Here is an 18426-nt window from a genome sequence, read left to right as displayed (position 1 = left end):
CGGGCCGTGGGTCGCCGGTGTCTGCTGCGCGGCTGCGCCCTGAGCTGAGCACTCTCCGCGCAAGATGTGGCACATGTGGCTGACGCTGCTGGTGTTGGTAGCCATGCTGGGCATTGTCCTGCTGCTGATGGTGTGCGGACCAAAGGAGGACGATTGCTGATGAAGGCCACTGACGTGGTCTTTATTAGTAAATGATGAAAGGCAATTGTGAGCCTCTGTCTTTACAAATTGGCTTTGAAAAAATATCCTAAATGACTGAATTTTATATCCAGTTCAAAAAATTTACATGTAAGCCATATAGTAATAAAGGGAATTAAAACCAAATTAAGACCATTGCAAATTTCATCTTAAAGTTAATATTTTGCTTTCTGCTTAATACACTTGACTCTTGGGATTTTTTGTTTGTTTGTACTGATGTGAATCTGGGAAACGTTTCAAGCTTGAAAAACATATTTTAATAGTCATAAAATGTATTCTTTTCTTCATGCTCCAACTCATTTGAAATTGGGATGCATCTCATTGTCATCCAGGATAGTCATAAAATATTTAGGAATGAGATGAGAATATAAACAAAGAAGGAGGGGTAAAAAATCACTCTCAGGTCTTTCCCAACTTTGTGAATCTGAACTCAGTTGTAGCTTCATATTCAATTGCTTTTCTTCTTGCCAAACTCTTTTTTTCAGACAAAAATCTGATTTATTTACATTTCTTTAATATCATTACATTTGTGATATTTCATTTATGAGCAAGAGTAGCCAACACCTACATAAAGAAGTCTCAGACTAGGAGAAGCTAAAGCCACATTCCCTTAAGCAAACACATATTCCTTCACTTGGTTCCTAGAGCTATGTGGGTGCATACTGAAGGAAGGTTGCAGAGATCTGCCAGCAGCATCCCACCCCTGCAACCTTTTTTAAAAAGTTCGTTCTAAATAGTTATGCATTACAATAGAATACATTTTGGCACAATGTACACAAATGGAGCACAGCCTCTTATTCCTCTGGCTGTACATGGTGCTAAGTCACACAAATAGTGTACTCATAATGTAAATAGGGTAAGAATGTCCATCTCATTCCACTATCCTTCCTATCCCTACACTCCCCTCTCCTTCCCTCACTCTCGTCTGTACAATCCAAGGTTTCTTCATTCTTTCCTATGTCTCTCCCCCCATTATGGATCACTATCCACTTATTAGAGAGGATATTCGGTCTTTGATTTTTTGGGTTTGACTTATTTCACCTAACATGATATTCTCCAGTTCCATCCATTTACTTGCAAATGCCATAATTTCATTCTTCCTGAAGGTTGAATAAGTCCATTGTGTATATGTACCACATTTTCTTCATCCATTCATCTGTTGAAGAGCACCTACATTGGTTCCAAAGTTAGGTATTGTGAATTGAACTGCTATGAACATTGATGTGGCTGCATCACTGTAGTATGCTGATTTTAAGTCCTTTGGGTATAAACCAAGGAGTGGGATAGTTGGGTCAAATGATGGTTCCATTCCACGTTTTCTGAGGAAACTCTACACTGCTTTCCTGTGATGGGCGAAACCCGGGGCCCTGGGTTAACCCACATGCATCCAAAGATGGCAACTGGCAGAGAGCCAAAGGGCGTGCTGAATGCATCTTGAGAAAAACAGGAAGCGTTTACCATTGGCTGTATGATAATTAGTTCACCTGCCTAGCACATGGACAGATATATCTTACATGTATGCTTGAGCTCGAGATCTCTTGACCTTTAATAGGATTGTATGAACATATCTGGTTACAATTGCTTATGCATGAGACTGCTTATATATTGAGGGTGTTATCCAAATAAAGCGGAAGCTGCTTCATGAACTTCTGAAGAGTATGTGTCGTTTGTCCTGCTGGTTGGCCGCAAGCAGCAAGCAGGGGCAAGCGGCACTTTCCAGAATGGTTCCACCAATCTGCAACCCCAGCAGCAACGTATGAGTGTACCTTTTTCCCCACATTCTCGCCATCACCTATTGTTGCTTATATTCTTGATAACAGCCATTCTAATTTGGCTGAGATGAAATCTTAGAGTAGTTTTGATTTCCATTTATCTAATTGCTAAAGGTGATAAACATTATTTCATATATATGTTGAGCAAATGCTTATCTTTTCTGTGAAATGTCTGTTCAATTCCTTAGCCCATTTATTGATTGGGTTATTTGGAGGGTTTGTTGGTGTTGTTTTTTGAGTTCTTTTTAAATTTTTCTTTAATTGTAGATAGGCACAATAACTTTATTTATTCATTTATTGTTATGTGGTGCTGAGAACCAAACCCAGTGCCTCACATGTGAGAAGTAATCACTCTACCGCTGAGCTACAGCCCCAGCCTTTGTGTTCTTTATATATCCTGGAGATTACTGCTGTATCTGAGGTGTGTGTGGTTACTGTTTCCTTTGATGAAAAGAAGATTTTTAGTTTGAATTCATTCCACTTATTGATTGTTAATTCTATACTTGGGGGCCTAGAACAGAATGCCAATGAGTGAACTCATTCTCCAAAGAAGCCAAATAGGTTCTCCACTCCTGAAGATCATTCTTCAAAGCAGCTGGTTGATTTTATCTTTGCCAATGATCCATTGCTTGAGCACCTACCTATCACTACCTACTTTTATTTGTGACAATGGCATAAAGGTTAAATGGATGAGACATACATCTGTGCCTGTGTGTTCTATGCCTAGGATAACACTGTATCACTTTCTAGGAATATTACTGAGATTTACTCAATTACTGGAATTATTTACCATGACATCATGGGCTCCCTTTCAAATAAAAAATGATGTTGGAATTCAATATACATATATGAGAAGGAAAATACACATGTCACAGCATAAAATATACATCTGCAATTTAAAAAAATCATTTGATGTGCAGATGAAGAATTTTTGATATAGTTTGAGGTACAAGTTACATAGTTTACCTGCCAGAGATCATTCATATTATGATTAACAAACATTCAATATTACTGATGACTTCTTTGAACACAAATTCCTGAATATTTATGCAGAATATACCAAAATAATCAGTAATAATGATAATAGAAAATGCCAATAAGAGCTCATTTTTATTGAGCAATTATTATGTGTCAGTTGCTATTCACTGTTTTATGCATGCACACTCAGCAAAAAAAAAAAGGCATTAATCAGGACCAGTTTTTGTGCCTGCTTCACAATACAAGGAAAATAAAGCAGAGATTGGATTTTAATTATGTAAATATACATGCTAATAGGTTATACTGTCATATTCAGAGTCTCCCAGTGTGGTAGGCAGTACTAAAAGTCCCTTTTGTATTTCTTAAATTCATCTCATAAGGTTTCATTTATCATTTATTTATATCCTTAATTATAGTAAGATTCAAGGATACTGTAGAAAATGGTGACAATGTCCTCTTAGTTACCAGTGACTAGAAACATTTCTAACATAGCAAACCACCACTTGAATGACTGAGTCAAAGTCAAATGAAGTCTTTGTAAATTCCTATTCCATGTAGGTCATACATTATGATTACTACTCTTATTAATATTAATTAAACTGTTGATAATATTGTAAACTGGCTTTTGGTGATAACTTTCCCAAAACTCAACGAAAAACAGTACAAGGAATTCTGTATCAGTACAGTATTTTGATAAGCATTCTTCATTCTAACTTTTATAAATTGAACTTTCTGACATCATTGTTATTAATAACGTATTACTGAGTTTGATGAAAACACCATCAAACTAACAACAACGTTCTTTGCAGAACTACAAAAAAAATCCTCAAAAGACCCAGGACAGCAAAAACAATCCTGAGCAAACAGAGGAATGATGGAGACTTCATAATACTCAATTCAAAATACACTGCAGAGTGAAAGTAACCACAACAGTATGGTCCGAGCATAAAAGCAGATGTAGACCAATGGAGCAGAATAGATGACATAGAAACTAACCTACACAACTACAGTCATCTGATTCTTGACAAAGGTGGCAAAAGCACGTGCTGGAGAAAAGACAGCCCCTTTAACAAACAATGCTGGGAAAACTAAATATCCATATGTGGAAGATGGAAACTAGATCCTATCTTTCACCTGTCAACTCCAAATGGATCAAAACCTTAACAAAATACCTGAAACTTTGAAATGACTAGAAAAAAATAGGGAAAATACTTCAAGACATTGGAACAGGCAATGACTTCCCAAACAGAACTCCAGTCTTTGCTCAGGCAATAAAATCAAAAGTCAACTAATCAGAATGCACTGATTTAAAAGTTTCTGTACAGTCAAGGAAGTAATTTCCACAGACAGACTCCAGAAGGGGAAAAAAAAAATCTTTGACCGCCACTCTTAAACAAAGAATATCCAGAATATACAGAGAACTCAAAAAATTTAACATCAGAAAATCAAACAACCCAATCAATAAATGGGCAAATGAACTGAACAGATACTTCTCAAAAGAAGTACAAATAGACAATAATTATATGAAAAAAATTCAACAAATTTAGCATCAGGGAAATGCCAATCAAAACTACACTGATATTCCATCTCACCCAGTCAGAATGGCAATCATTAAAAATATTTTTTAAAAAAGAAAAAAATGTATTAAAATAAATGAATGTTGCTGAGGATGTGGGGGAAATAGAACACTCACACACTGTTAGTAAGAATTTAAATTAGTACAGTTGAATGGAAATCAGGATAATGGTTCCTCAGGATACTAAATATAATATAAATATAATATAATACAATATAACATAATATAATATGATCCAGCTAAACCATTCCTTGAAAGAATTAAAGTTAGATAATACCCTAGAGTTTACAGTTCTTTGCGAATTGCAGCACAATTTACAACAGAGAAGTTATGAAATCAGACCAGGTGTGTCTGTCCATGGATGAATGAATAAAGACAATGTGATACACACACACACACACACAGAGCATGGAGTATTATCCAGCCATAAATAACAATAAAAATATGTCATTCATAGAAAAATAGATGGAATGGCAAATGTAATGTTAAGCAAAAAAAAAAAAAATCCAGAAACAGAAAGACAAGTATTACACAATATCCCTCATATGTGAAATCTAGGGGTGAAAAAAGACATGAAAATAGCCAGGAGACTTATTAGAGAAGATGCAAGAGAATGGGTGTGGGGGGACAGGAGGTTCATGGGGGTGAATATGATTAAAGTATGTTATTTGCAGATATAAATATGCCACAATGAAAGTCACTGTTTTATATAATTAAGGTGATAATTATAGTATACAATTATAGCACACTACTTTGGGATAATGCTGTAGATGTATTTACAAAAACCCTCTGCTTTGTGACATTTGGGTGCCTGAAAGGAAGTAAAATGAGTAGATTTATTCTGGATATGAAACTTTGCACCAAACCAGTTTACTTGTTCGCTTTTGGTCTCTCCGTGTCCCTTTTTCACATAAACTTCCATTTCTATATCCTTATCTGGCAACATCTACTTTAATATTTAAAGAGTACTTCCATTTGTTTTTATCAGAATCATGTGAGCATTGTAGGAAAACAACCTTTAACACATGGGCCTCTGGGGACATTTTAGATCCCGACTGTAGTACTCCCTCCGTGGGATCTTCCCCCAGTCATGGGGTGGTGGTTCTATCATCCAGGACAAGTGACAGAAACCCAGTCCACCCTGGCTTTCCAAAAAAGGGGAACTGACCGACTCATGGAACTCAAAGATGAACTATCCTAACCACACTTCAGACCAGAGAGGGACATACCTATACCTTGGTGACACCTGGTACCCAGGACTAAAGGTCTTTTAAAAGTATTTCAATGTCTTCTAAGCTAGGTATGGTAAATAAAAATTACATAGTGGTTGCTTATAACAATTTTATGATATAACCAGAAATTCATATTTATGCACTCACAGTTCACCCAATAATTCAAAATGTCACACACATTTCTTTTCTGAATTATTCACTTTTCTGTTGCTGTGATAAAATACCTGAGAAAAACTTGGAGGAAAGATTTTGCCTAATGATTTCAGAGGTTTTCACCCACAGTCACATGGCTCCATTGGTTCTGCGCTTGTGGCGAGGCAGAACATCATGATGACAGGGGGAGGAGAGAGGAGGGGAGGGGAAGAAAGGGGAGGGGAAGAGAGGGAGAGAAAGAAATTGAGGGAGTGTGTACAAGGGAAAAAAATAAAACTTCTAAGGCACACACCCAGTGACCCACCTCCAAGTGGGCCCAACTTCCCAAGTCTCCACCACCTCTGAACAGTGCCATCAATAGCATCCAACACATGAGTCTTTGGGGGACATTCCAAATGCAAACTATAACATATTCCTAAAAGGAAATGCTAAAAGTAAGAGGTAGCACTCACTTTAAAATTTTAAAAAGTCCTTTAAAATTGCTTTTTGAGTTCACATCTTAAAATCAGGCTCATTTAGCAATCGGCATGTCCCCAGGTTTCAAAGTAAATCCCATACTTGGTAAAATATCAAGCAATGCATCAAAATTATGTTTGCATAATTTACAAATAGGTTTAAAATCTTTAGCTCTTGGCACTTTTTCTTCTGATTATACTTACATTGTTTTTTTAAAAAGTTAATTGTCACCAAGCACTGTGGCACTCACCTTTAAGCCCAGCAGCTTGGGAGACTGAGACAGGAGAATTGTAAGTTTAAAGCCAGCCTTAGAAACTTAGTGAGGTCCTAAGCAGCTTAGTGAGAACCTGTCTCAAAACAAAAATGAATAAATGAAAAGGACTGGGGAAGCAGCTCAGGGGTTAAGAACCAGTGAGTTCAATATCTGGTATCAAAAAAAAGTTATTTACCAATGGGTACCCAGACAAAGTAACAAGTTTTAGTACTCTACAGCACAGTGAGGTGACTATAGTTCAAAATAGCCTAACATATATTTTATAAATCAATAGAAGAGAGGAGCTTCAAGTTTCCAAACAGGAAGTAATGATAAGGAGATGGAAGCATTAATTACATTGACTGGATCAATTCACTCTGTATGCATGTATTGAAATATCACACTGAACACTGTAAAACCATGTAAAACAATGCAATTACTACATGCTAATTAAACCTTTTAAATTATTTTTTATTGGCACATTATAGTTACATGTATTAGTGGGACTCACTGTGACATATTTGAATATGCACATAATATAATTTGGTCAATTTTTTTCAATGTACCTCCCCTTTCTCTCTGCTCCTTCCTCTCCCCTGGTCTCCTTTCCACTTCCTCTACTCTACTGGCCTCCCCATTTTTTTTAAATTGGGGCTCAAACACAGAGGTGTTTTACCACTGAGTTACATCCCCAGCTCTTCTTTAATTTTTTGTTTGTTTGTTTTGAGATAAAGTCTTGCTAAGTTGCTTAAGGCCTCAAATTACTGAGGCTGGTCTTGGAACTTGTGAGCCTCCTGACTCACTGAAAATGGTGTGTGCCCCTATGCCTGACCTGTTCTCCCAACACGTAGCTGCTACATGTGAGAAACACAGCATTAGTGTGTACAGAGGTGATCTGAATTACTAAAACATATAAATTTATTAAATAGTCCATGACCCTCAAATCTTTGCATCTGGAAGAAAACTCAAACATACACAAAGACAATTCAATTGGGCAAATGATTCTGAGTGACTTAAAAGATTTGCAGGAGGTTCTGGAACTAGAACAGAAGATTGCTTTTCGGGGCTCTCAGAAAGCCTCTTAAAAATACTACTTCCTATGGAATTTACACCATGGTTGAGTAATTAAACAGATGATCAAGTAAGTGAAGAAGGCGCAGGAATGACTGGAAAGGAGTGGCTCTTTCACAAAGGTGGGAATCACAGACAATGTATTGGTGGAAGTTAGAAAACAGGAACTCACTAGTGAGAACTCCCCATCAGAATGCATGGTCTTCACAGCTCTAGGAGTGAAAGCAGGAGAGCTGCAGGGGGGAGAGAGAGAGAAACAGAAACAAGATAAAGTGAGAAAGAGACAGACACACACACACACACACACACACACACACACACACACACAAACAACAAAACATCTCAAAGCACCCAGAATACAGCTATCCCCAGATCAAAACCTAGGACAGTGAAGAACCTCTTGCACTGAGGAAGAGATACATCATAGGACTCTGACATCTGAGGGTGATAAATGTCAGGAAGATTGGGAAGTATCTATTTTGACTTTTTTTAGTCCAACATATTAAGTCATAAAACACTGCAAATTACATATAATGCACATGCACATGCACATGCACATGCTTACAGTCTAAAGGATGTAGAGTAAATAATTATGCAACACATGGAATTTCTATACACTAATTTCTACTGGTTTTTTACCACCCTTCCTCCCTACTAAAACATGAAAATAGCACTTGATGTCTTAGCAGCAAGAACCAATTATCAATCAACATGGTGGGGATGTGACTTCTCCTCCTTCTGTAGTGGGCTCCTCATGATGCCCAAGAGAAGGCAGCCGAGCTCTGCATCCTTCCTTTACTCTCTATACTGTGGTCCCTCTTATTCCAGAGCAGGGTAAATCGCTGCAAGATATTTTAAAAAGAAACACTAACTAAACCAAAATGCTAATTTCAGATTAAAAGCAATCTTCCTAATTTACTACAAAATCAAATATTTAGAAATAAAAGACAATGCGAATAATGCAAAATATTTTATCTTAGCACAAGCTTTTAAGTAAACTAAAATCTAACATGAGATTATCTGAGCCATTGTGAAGCATGTATTATCAAACTTCACTTTATTTTAAATTCTATTCAAATCCTCAATGTTGAAAAGTCATCCAGAACCCAGGTTCATAGTTCAGTTAGTTACTGCTGCATAACAAATCATCTCAAAACATAGTGATTTCAAACACTATAATTTTAGTGTTCATGATTATATGGTTTGGTTGTAGTCTCCTCAGCTACTCTTGCCTAGAACATTATTGGAGCTACATTCAATTTTGAGTTGGTTGAACCTAAAGGATCTAACATAACTTCACCTACATTTCTGGGGTCTTGGAAACATGGCTGAAATGTTGAGACTTATGTCTTCTATGATTATTCATCTTCTACTAGACTTAGTTTCTATAGATGACTGGTGTTTTTTAAGAGAATGAGCCCAATGTCTAAGTTCAATTCTAGTTTCTCTTACATTACATTTGACCATGGATAATGAATCACAATATTTGGAGGTGTGATTCATTTGGGATCACCAGTGTAGCAGTCTATCACAATCCCCTCATATGTGCCAGATACTCAAGAGGATCAAGGTCATTCCAGGTACAGCTTCTTGGATATCTTCACAGTCCTTTCATCTGCTACAGCATGACTACTCAAGATCTTGCTCTGTTCTCATTCCCTACTGATATCTGGTTCCATTACATTGATGATACCCTGCTAACTAGAGAAAATCATACCCTGTTATACCATAGGTATGTGATTATTATTTGTCAATTAAAAATAAAATAAACCAATATAATCAATGAGCTTCCAGGTGGGCAAACAAAGAAAAAAGACACAAATCACCAGTGTCAGAAATTAAGGAGGTGGCATTAATATCAATAGGACATCAAAAGGACAATACAAGGAATACCATGAACAAATATATGCCAAGACCCAGACTCCCAGCAGAGACTGACAACCGCCAGGCCCTAGGGGTGTGTTGATCTAATCTCTGTAGAGAAGTCACCAGTCAGCAAAGCCCAAGAGGCCTGATTAGACCTAAGCCCCCACCTGCAGGACTTCCACACGTAGAACTCTGCAGCTGCCCCAGCCTGGGAATGCATCTACCTGCTCTATGCAGACAAAATGTCAGATGATAGTATTTCCCATCCTACCAAGTACTGGTGAGAAGGGAAGCTAAGAATTTTTGAACAAGCTTCAGTCTTAGGTCACTCCAGCTGGAGGCTTGGTGAACAACACAAATAAAGGAAAGGTCCTCAGCCCTTGCTCTTGTGCTCAGTACACAGCTCAAGAAGAAAAGGTGAGAAAGACAATCAGGCATAGACAGTGACATGGATTACTTTGACTACCTCAAAGGAAATGATTCCTTAATATTTTGTTAACAATCTTTTTTTTCCTTCTTTTTGTTTTTTGTTTTGTGTGTGTGTGTGTGTGTGTGTGTGTGTGTGTGTGTGTTTGCTGTGCTGACTGGCTCATGGACATACATACATATGCACATTTGTTTCTTTTTTCTCATTTTTAGCTTTAAGTGTAGTTACTTTTCCTTGCCTTACCTTTGAGGGTTAGGGTTTTTATTACTATATTTTTATTTTGTTTTGTATCATCTTTCATTTTTGCTTCTCTTGTTTCTCTCTTTTCTTCTGCTAACAGCCAAATCTATTATTCTTTCACTCTACCTTTATTTTACTTATATTTTTCTCCTCCTTCCTTATAACCATCACATCCTACACCTCTTCTACATTCTCTCCATTCACTTTTTGAAACTGTAAACTCTTTTCGACCTTCCTATCACATTTTCTTTTCTCCAAATTAACTGTATTCGTAACATCTTTTAACACTAATTGGTTTATATAACTCCTGTCCCCAGTATAAATGCTACCGCAATTCTTAACTGCTGGGGATGACACAGTTGACATCTGTTGTTTGCTTTAATGCCAGCTATATAGTTCATGGTTACTTATTGTTTCTGCTGATGGCAATTGCTGACCCTACCATTTGTTTATTGTGGCAATTAACACTGTAGATGTCATAGTAGGAACCGATGTTGTATATTGTTTGCATTGGTTGTTGCTACTGTTTGTTTCCCCCTATTCTGAGAGGTGCTGGGAACCTACAGAGACACTACAAGTTCACAAGGTAGAAACTCTGCTGCTGAACTAAACTTGAACCAAGAGACAGCATACCTTGCTCCACACACAAATTAATGACACTCAATCTTCAGCTATACTTTAATACAAAGAATAGAAGAAACAAAAACCCAAACTAATGACCAGGACCCAAGTAGAAACTGCTGGGGTGGGCCCCCAAGTCCTACCTAAGGACATTCATTGCTATAGAAAAAATAGAAATAAGACAAAGGCTGTGGACACCACACCTACAAAAAGGTCTCAAAACAGATCACTCTAGGACACTTCAGCAACTGAAGACTGTACCGTAAAAAGGTCCACATATAAGAGTGGAAGAGAAATCCCTTCCAACATATGAAAAAAAAAACACATGAAAACAAGAAATATAAAAAACAAGCTAATAGGACACATCCTAAAGGTCATAATTTAATAGTAAATGATAAAAATATTGAAGTGGATGAAATATCAGACAAGGAATTCAAAAGAATCATTTAAAAATGATATCATCTATATTAGCCTCCCTACAATTAAATACTCAGAAAAAAAAAACTAACAATATTTGTAAGCTCTACATGAAAAAAAACATAAACTGTGATGGAATAAACCAAAGGATTAAGTGAATGGGGAGATAGTTGATGTTTACGTGGACAGGAAAGTTAAATATCATTAAGATGTCAGTTCTTTCCAACTTAGCTCTATAGAGTAAATGCAATCCAACAAAACCCCAGCAAGGTAATTTGTGGAGACTGAAAAACTGATTTTAAAGTTTATAAGGAGAGGCAAAAACCAGAATAGTTAAAACAATATTGGGGATACACAAAACTGGATAAACAACTAGCTAACAGTACCTGACTTCAAGACTACTGTGGAGCAACACTTACCAGGACAGTGGGATACTGGAGAAAGAATAGACAAATAAATCCGTGGAAATAATGGAGAGCCCCAAAACAGACCCGCATCAACATAGCCAACCTGTGTATAGTAAAGGAGCAGAGTGAACACAGCAGCACAGGGCAGAGATCTTTCTAGCAAGTGATGCTCATCACCTGGAAAGCAAGGCTACCTACACATGTGGAAGGAGAGACTCAGAGAGAAAGGAAGGAAGCCTGGCATAGGAACACAGGCTTGAAATTCCAGCTACTCAGAAAGCTAAGGCAGGAGGATCACAACTTCAAAGCCAGCCTCGCAACTTAGGGATATCCTGTCTCAAAATAAAAAATAAAAAGATCTGGGGACATGGTTCAGTGGTTAAGCACCCCTGGGTTCAATCACCAGTACCAAAGGGAGGGGGAAAAAAAGGAAGGAGAAGAGGAAAGAAAATAAATACTTATAAAAATAGGGCTAGAAACTTCCTGAATTTGATATCGAACACAAACTTCTAGGTTCAATGTTTCCCCTCTGTAAAATAAAAACAAATGTATTCACTCATAGACACATCACAGTGAAACTATGAAAAAGCAAAAAGAGAATATTAAAAGGAGCAGAGAAAAACTTTTCCTCCAGATTCATCCACTTTCCAGCAAATAAATATTTCAAGATATATGCTACCTTCATGTATAACTAAAAAGAACAAATTAAAAAACAAAAAAACTCCTCTCATGCACAAGGAGACCACAATGAGATTATCAGTTGAGTTCCGATCAGAAACAATGGAAGGAGACAGTGGGTGGCATATTTAAGGCAGTGGAGCGCAAGAGTCACCCAAAGAGTCCATGTTTAGTAAATTTGTCCTTTAATAACGAAGAAAAATATACTCCCAGATAAACAGAGTCTGAGAAAATTTGCAGTCAGCAGTACTACCCTACACGAAATAATAAAGGAAGGCTTCTGAAAGGTAAGAAATTCATTCTTAGATTTGAAAGCACTGGGTTGATTTGTCAAAGGGGATGTGTGTGTATGTGTGTGTGGGGTGTGTGGATGTGGGCTGTATGTATGCGCACTTGTGTATGTACACAAATCTTCAAAATTTCTTCTATATTTCAACTACTGACTATAGAATCAACATACAAAATAGTCTTTGAAGATTAGTGTCAAATTTTTTAATAAAGTAGTAACAATGTTTTGCTTAAGACCCTGTAGCTGAAGACAGTAAACTTTATTGAAAGGAAAATTCTAAAAACTTTTTAGTCAGAATTCACAAAGCTAACTAGGTACAAAATAAATTTCAGTTCCACGTCTGAGTTGATGCAAAGGCAAGAACATAAAATGTGGAGAAGTTCAAGTTGCAGAATGAGGAGATTCAGAAAGTAATAATCCCTGTGAAATAATAATAGTAATAATATAATTATTATTATTACTATTATTATTTCAGAGGCAATTCCCATTTTCAAAAACTATGAAACTCAGGAAGTTCAAGCAGAAATCTGCACGCAAACAGGTAATTTCTGTGTTCCATGGTGAAACAACAGAAAACACACTAAATTCTCTATCTGACATATTGAGTAGTTGGAGTAGGAAGGATCTAGAAGGCCCTGGAGGGTGGAGGACATGCTGGGCTGGAGGATGGGGAGGGGTGTAGCACAACCTCTTCTTATCTCCCCTCCCCCACTCTCAAGATCCCTTTGTGATGAGGGGTCACAGCTTTGTGATGCAGGCCTGGGCCCTACTCCCTGTTTCCAAAGGGAATTCTCAAGACTCAGCTGCATGAGAGTGACTTTACAATTCAGATAATGAGTCCTCTCTTTCCTCTGAAAAGTATTAATGCCATTTAGCTAAATCCCAGCTCCACCACCTGGGTGATGGAAATGATCCTTGCCTTTGTGGGTGGACTGGTGCTCTTTATACTATTAAGCCCTTACCTCCATAGTAATGTATTCTCGCTACCACCTTTGAAAAATAGGAGTATCAAAAAGGTAAGGAACCTTTGACCAAAACCTAATAGACAATGATTCTTTTTTTCCCCACTGTTCTTCCCACTTATCGAAAGTGCTGAGACAGGACATTTCAGTAAAGAATAGAGAATCATTCTCCTGAGACAAGTGGGGCAGGGTATGGAGAGAGTGCACTAAGACTTCTATCTGAAGCTCTCAGACCATCTGTGTGGTGAACTGCAGGTCCCAGAGCAAAACACACACTGTGGTTGAGGACCAGATTCCTGAGAGGGTTGGGGACATCTGGGGAGGAACACTAGTCCCATCAGTCACCTTCTCCTGGCAGGTGCCTGTGGGCCAATCTTTCTGTGTTGGGTTGATTGAGGGCTGTGCTGAGCCCTGAGGGTTTCCCATCAGAGGCTGGAGTCGCCTCTGGCTGCAGGGAGCAGAAGCCTACCTGGCAGCTGAGATGAGCCTGTGGAAATGAGTCTGTTCCTGAACAGTGGATCAATGATTGAGGACATCCATGGTGGAGCTTACATAGAAAATTTTGTGTTTTCCCAGGAAGAAAACCAAAGTACACTATTTTTACCACTTGAAAAGTGAGTAAAAGAGAAGGATGCAGACTTCCATTATTTTAATGTAGAAAGGCATGTAATTTAGAAACATGAGCTTGCAGCTTGTCTAGGAAGAGAGGGAGAATTGAGCACCAACCCCATTTTCTTTCTCTCATCATCAGATAGAGAAGAGGTGTAGGAAGAAGAGCAGGAAGAAGAAGGGCATTCTGAAAGGTAAGGCTCTGCCCTTCCACCAGAGGTGACTTGTCTCTTTCCCTGTCTCTAGGGACCAGAATCGTGTCTCTGAAGACATCAGTCAGAGAGGCCCAAGAGGGAGGTTCCTGAGAGGAAAGTCAGAACTAAGGCTATTTCTTAGGCTCTGTAATCTGAATGAAGCTGTGATGGGCCAGCAGGTAGCAGGTGGCACAGGCAGAGGTACAGCAATGCCGCCAAGTTTGTGGTGGGACCTCCAGGTCCCCCTGTGGAGAAGGCTTTTATTTTGCTAAGGCGATTACTCAGGACGTGACTCCCCCCCACAATGTGGTTGTGTGGACCATGGGAATTGATGGATGCAGCGGCAACCTGCTTAATCAAATGTGGACCCCATCCTGTACCTTGCTATCACTCACTGGTTGCATGGCCTTGGACACTGATGCTTGGGTTCCAGAGTGTAATCTCCCACAATCTTTCCTAAAGGATATTCCACTTAGCTTCCTGAAAAGTTCCAAGCCCTCCCTTCTCCCCCATAATTCATTCTCCATTTCCAGCTTGTAGAGACTGCCGGAAGAAAGTGGAGGAAACACAACAACTGGCTTTAATTCTGCAAAGGTGAGGAACTTTCCACTTCCCTCTGTCCTCCCACGTGACCCCAGGGCCCAGGGCTCACCTAGGGGAGATATTCCAGGTTGGAGTGGGATGTTTCTCAAGCCCTGAAAAGAGGGATAGCATGGACTTTGTGAAGCCAATGTGTGGGGCAGTGGAGGGTCCATGGGCCACAAGTACCCGTCCCTGCACACCTCTTGGTCCCTCCTACTCCTCACTGCAGTTTGTGCCTCCTATCTTCTGCAGCCACCTACGGAAGTTCCATGATAAAGTTAGATTTCTTCAGCTGCTACATGAAGATGCCCCAGGTGAGGTATTCAAACCAAGGCCTGTTGGAGCCCACCAGTCACCTAGGCAGAATGTGGAGGATTCTTCTTCTGCTACCCTGTCCCTGTTGGCTTCCCTGGTTCCTCTGACCAACAACCCTCTACCACTGGCCTCATCCCTATCGGAATCTAAAGAAGACCAATCTAGCTTGAATACAATCCCACTGGGCACTGTCCCAGAGGGCTCCCTTTCAGGTAACTCCTATTGGGCATCCCTGATCACGGCCATCTCAGGACTTGACTGCATAAGCTATTTCATTCTGTTTTTCTCCTGGTGGTGGACAACTACCAAGGCCTTATTTTTCTCCACTTGGACATATGGTAAATCCCAAAAAGAAAAACATCTTTCACACCATCCACCAGACCCCACACTCTGGGGAGACCCCACACACCAGCAAGTAGAGGCTAAGGGTCTCTCTTTCATCAACCCTGATGTCCAGAAACTACTGGAGATGCTAATCACCAAAAGAGCAGAACTAAAAATGTGGAAGGAAAATGCTAAAAATGGATCTTCTTTCAAACCAATGACCCCAGACCACTACCTGGATTCTCTGGGGAAAATGCTGAAGTCACTGGGTGGCAAGAGACACACCACGGCACAACGCTTCTGGAACACAAAAGGGAAACCAGAGCAGCTTCCTGGTTCTCAAAACTTCTCTTACCACAAGGCCTTGGGGGACCCTTTAGAGCATAAACGCAGCCAGCTGTTCTGGGGCCTGCCCTCTCTGCACAGTGAGTCCCTGGTGGCTACTGCCTGGGTCCCTAAGAGGTCTTCCTCTGCACGATCTAAACCTGTTACATTTAACGAAGTCTCTGACTCTTCACTAGTTCAACCTCAGGCTGAAGAATCTCCACAGATTTCCCAGGACCAGCCCTTGCCCAACTGTGTGACCCAACCCCAATGCTTAACACAAACATTGCCCCCATCTGTGGCTCAGGTCCAGAACAACACCCAGCTCACATCCTCTCTCCAAAACCTACCACCTTCTTCTCCACCCCAGAATAGGACCCATAGAACAATTTGCCCTACATCCCAGGAGGAGGTATGGCCTCTCATCCCAACTGAAAATCAGCATGTGGAACGGCCCCCACAGAAACAACAGAAACATAGGAAGGTTTTACCCTCTTCACTTCAAAAGTCTCAGGAAGCAAAGAGCCAATCCACTCTCAAACATCACCAGGGCAGTCGCCCCTCCCTGATCCCCAAGTCTGCCCCCAACCTTCCTGGGGATTCTAAGAGCACCAAGTTCCATGAGCGATCAGAGCAACACAGACTAGAGAGGTTCATTACACATGAACACCAGGCTGGCCCTCCCTGCAGATTACCAGCATCCCAGGACTTCACACAGACTCAGGGCAAATTCCCAAGGAAGTGCTGTGGGTGCCAGACAAAAGATAAGCATGGCCACTTCCTGACTGCCCAGCCTGCTGAACTTGCTTATGAAAGTAGAAAAGGTGTGCAGAAGGTGAAGTCCACATGCTCTGGAAGATTCCTTAAGGGCCCAGAGCAAGACATAAAGAGGAGGGACCCTGAAGATCTACCCTGGAAGTCAAGAAGCACCCCAGTAAAGGTTCTGGAAGGTGAAAAGGAGGATTTTGAAAGTGACTTGATGAGGCCAGGGAAGTGTGACTCAGGAAGTGACTTATCTACAGGCTTAAACAAGAAACTTCTGGAAAAAATCCTCCACGACCATCTGAGCAAAAAGTTGGTACAGATAAATGAGGGCATAATCCCTGTGTATGTGCGTGGATCCTGGCTTGCTGCCAACTATACTTTTCCCAAGTCCAACACCCACAAAAAACATATCAATCTAGCATTCTCCAAGGATCAGCAATCCCGAGTGAACACATCCCAGAATCTTTTCTTCCTTGATCCAGGAACTCACCTGATGCTAGAAACAGATATTATGAGGTCTCGGGTGAGACACAGGTGGAGTCCACAACTCCAAGCCCTTGATCCCATGAATCACAGCTTTGGTGAGAGACCACCCTTGCCCCTTCCACTATCGGCCTCTCCCTTGGACTCCTGTGACTCCAGGGCCAACTCCATTTCCAAGGTTGCCAGTTTCCCAGAAGAACTTCCTTGGAAAGGTCCAGAAGAGAAGGTGGTAAAAAAAATGTCAGTTCCCACCCTGCAGAGTCCCCTCCCTGATCCCTCACCTGCAGAGAGGCAGAAGGCCTGGAGAGGAACCCCACTGGGTGGCAGCCATGAGCCCTCAGTGGTCCCTCCAACTAACCAGGAGGACCACCTGCCTTCTCAGCCTCACAATTACAGTCTCCCTGGCAGAACCCAAAATGGCAGGATTATCATGGGAACTGCGAGAGGCAGCCTCAAGCCCAGTCCAAGCTTGGCAAAGGCCAGGTGTGAACCATGGGAGGAGAGAGGAGGTATGGTCTCAGGAGACCCATGCTGTGGTACAGCAATGCTGGAAATCAAACTACAGTCCCAGTCTTCAAGATCTGAAGAGACCAGGAGGACAGAGGTAGAGAAGGAGGAGCCTCCTAAATGGGAAGTGACAGTCTCTCCCCTTCCTGCCAGAGAGATGTCAGACCCTCCAGAAAGCTACACTGAGAAAAGGAAGCATCACTTTCTGCAGTCTCTATGCCCCAGTAAAAAAGGCATAGGGCAGGAAGATTCCTTGGAAAAAGTCAAACCACTGTCATCCACTGCCCAGACCCAGGGATCAGTCATAAGCAAAGTGTTAACAGACAATGGGACGGCTAAAGCCCAGAACATCATGACAGCTGTTCAACAGATCCTGGTGGACAAGCTGGGGCATCAGCATGGAGGTGGTCTACCAGAATTAAACTGACACAGAAGGTGAACTCCAGGTCCTAGTGGTAGGCAATCTTGTCACCACAGGGGTCCCTCCTACACAAAGCAAAGGATAAATGATGTGCGATAGGGCCTGTAGTCACCATGCCAGCCCCAAGAGCCACAGGACAGCAATCAGGCCTTGCTGCTCAGAGAGCCTGTACCACCAGTCAGTGCCTGCCAGCATCAGCAAAGCGGGGCAGACATCTCAGGCCACCTGCACCATAACCCAACATGCTGTCTTCAAAGGTCTTATCTGGTTAAATATATCATGTTTTTCAGTTTTCTTGGTAAGAAA

General features: G+C 40.5%; 1 protein-coding gene across 1 annotated transcript; it reads left to right on the top strand.

Moving 5' to 3' along the window:
• The first annotated feature begins 13467 nt into the window (after positions 1 to 13467).
• LOC124965773 (spermatogenesis-associated protein 31E1-like) lies at positions 13468 to 18126 on the top strand. The gene is given in 4 exon segments (XM_047526926.1): positions 13468 to 13650; positions 14348 to 14399; positions 14933 to 14993; positions 15234 to 18126. Coding segments are annotated over 4 exon segments (3189 nt in total).
• The last annotated feature ends 300 nt before the right edge of the window (positions 18127 to 18426 follow it).

Source organism: Sciurus carolinensis, chromosome 15 (assembly GCF_902686445.1).
Source record: "Sciurus carolinensis chromosome 15, mSciCar1.2, whole genome shotgun sequence".
NCBI classification, from domain to species: Eukaryota; Metazoa; Chordata; class Mammalia; order Rodentia; family Sciuridae; genus Sciurus; species Sciurus carolinensis.
This window is presented reverse-complemented; position numbering and strand designations above follow the sequence as displayed.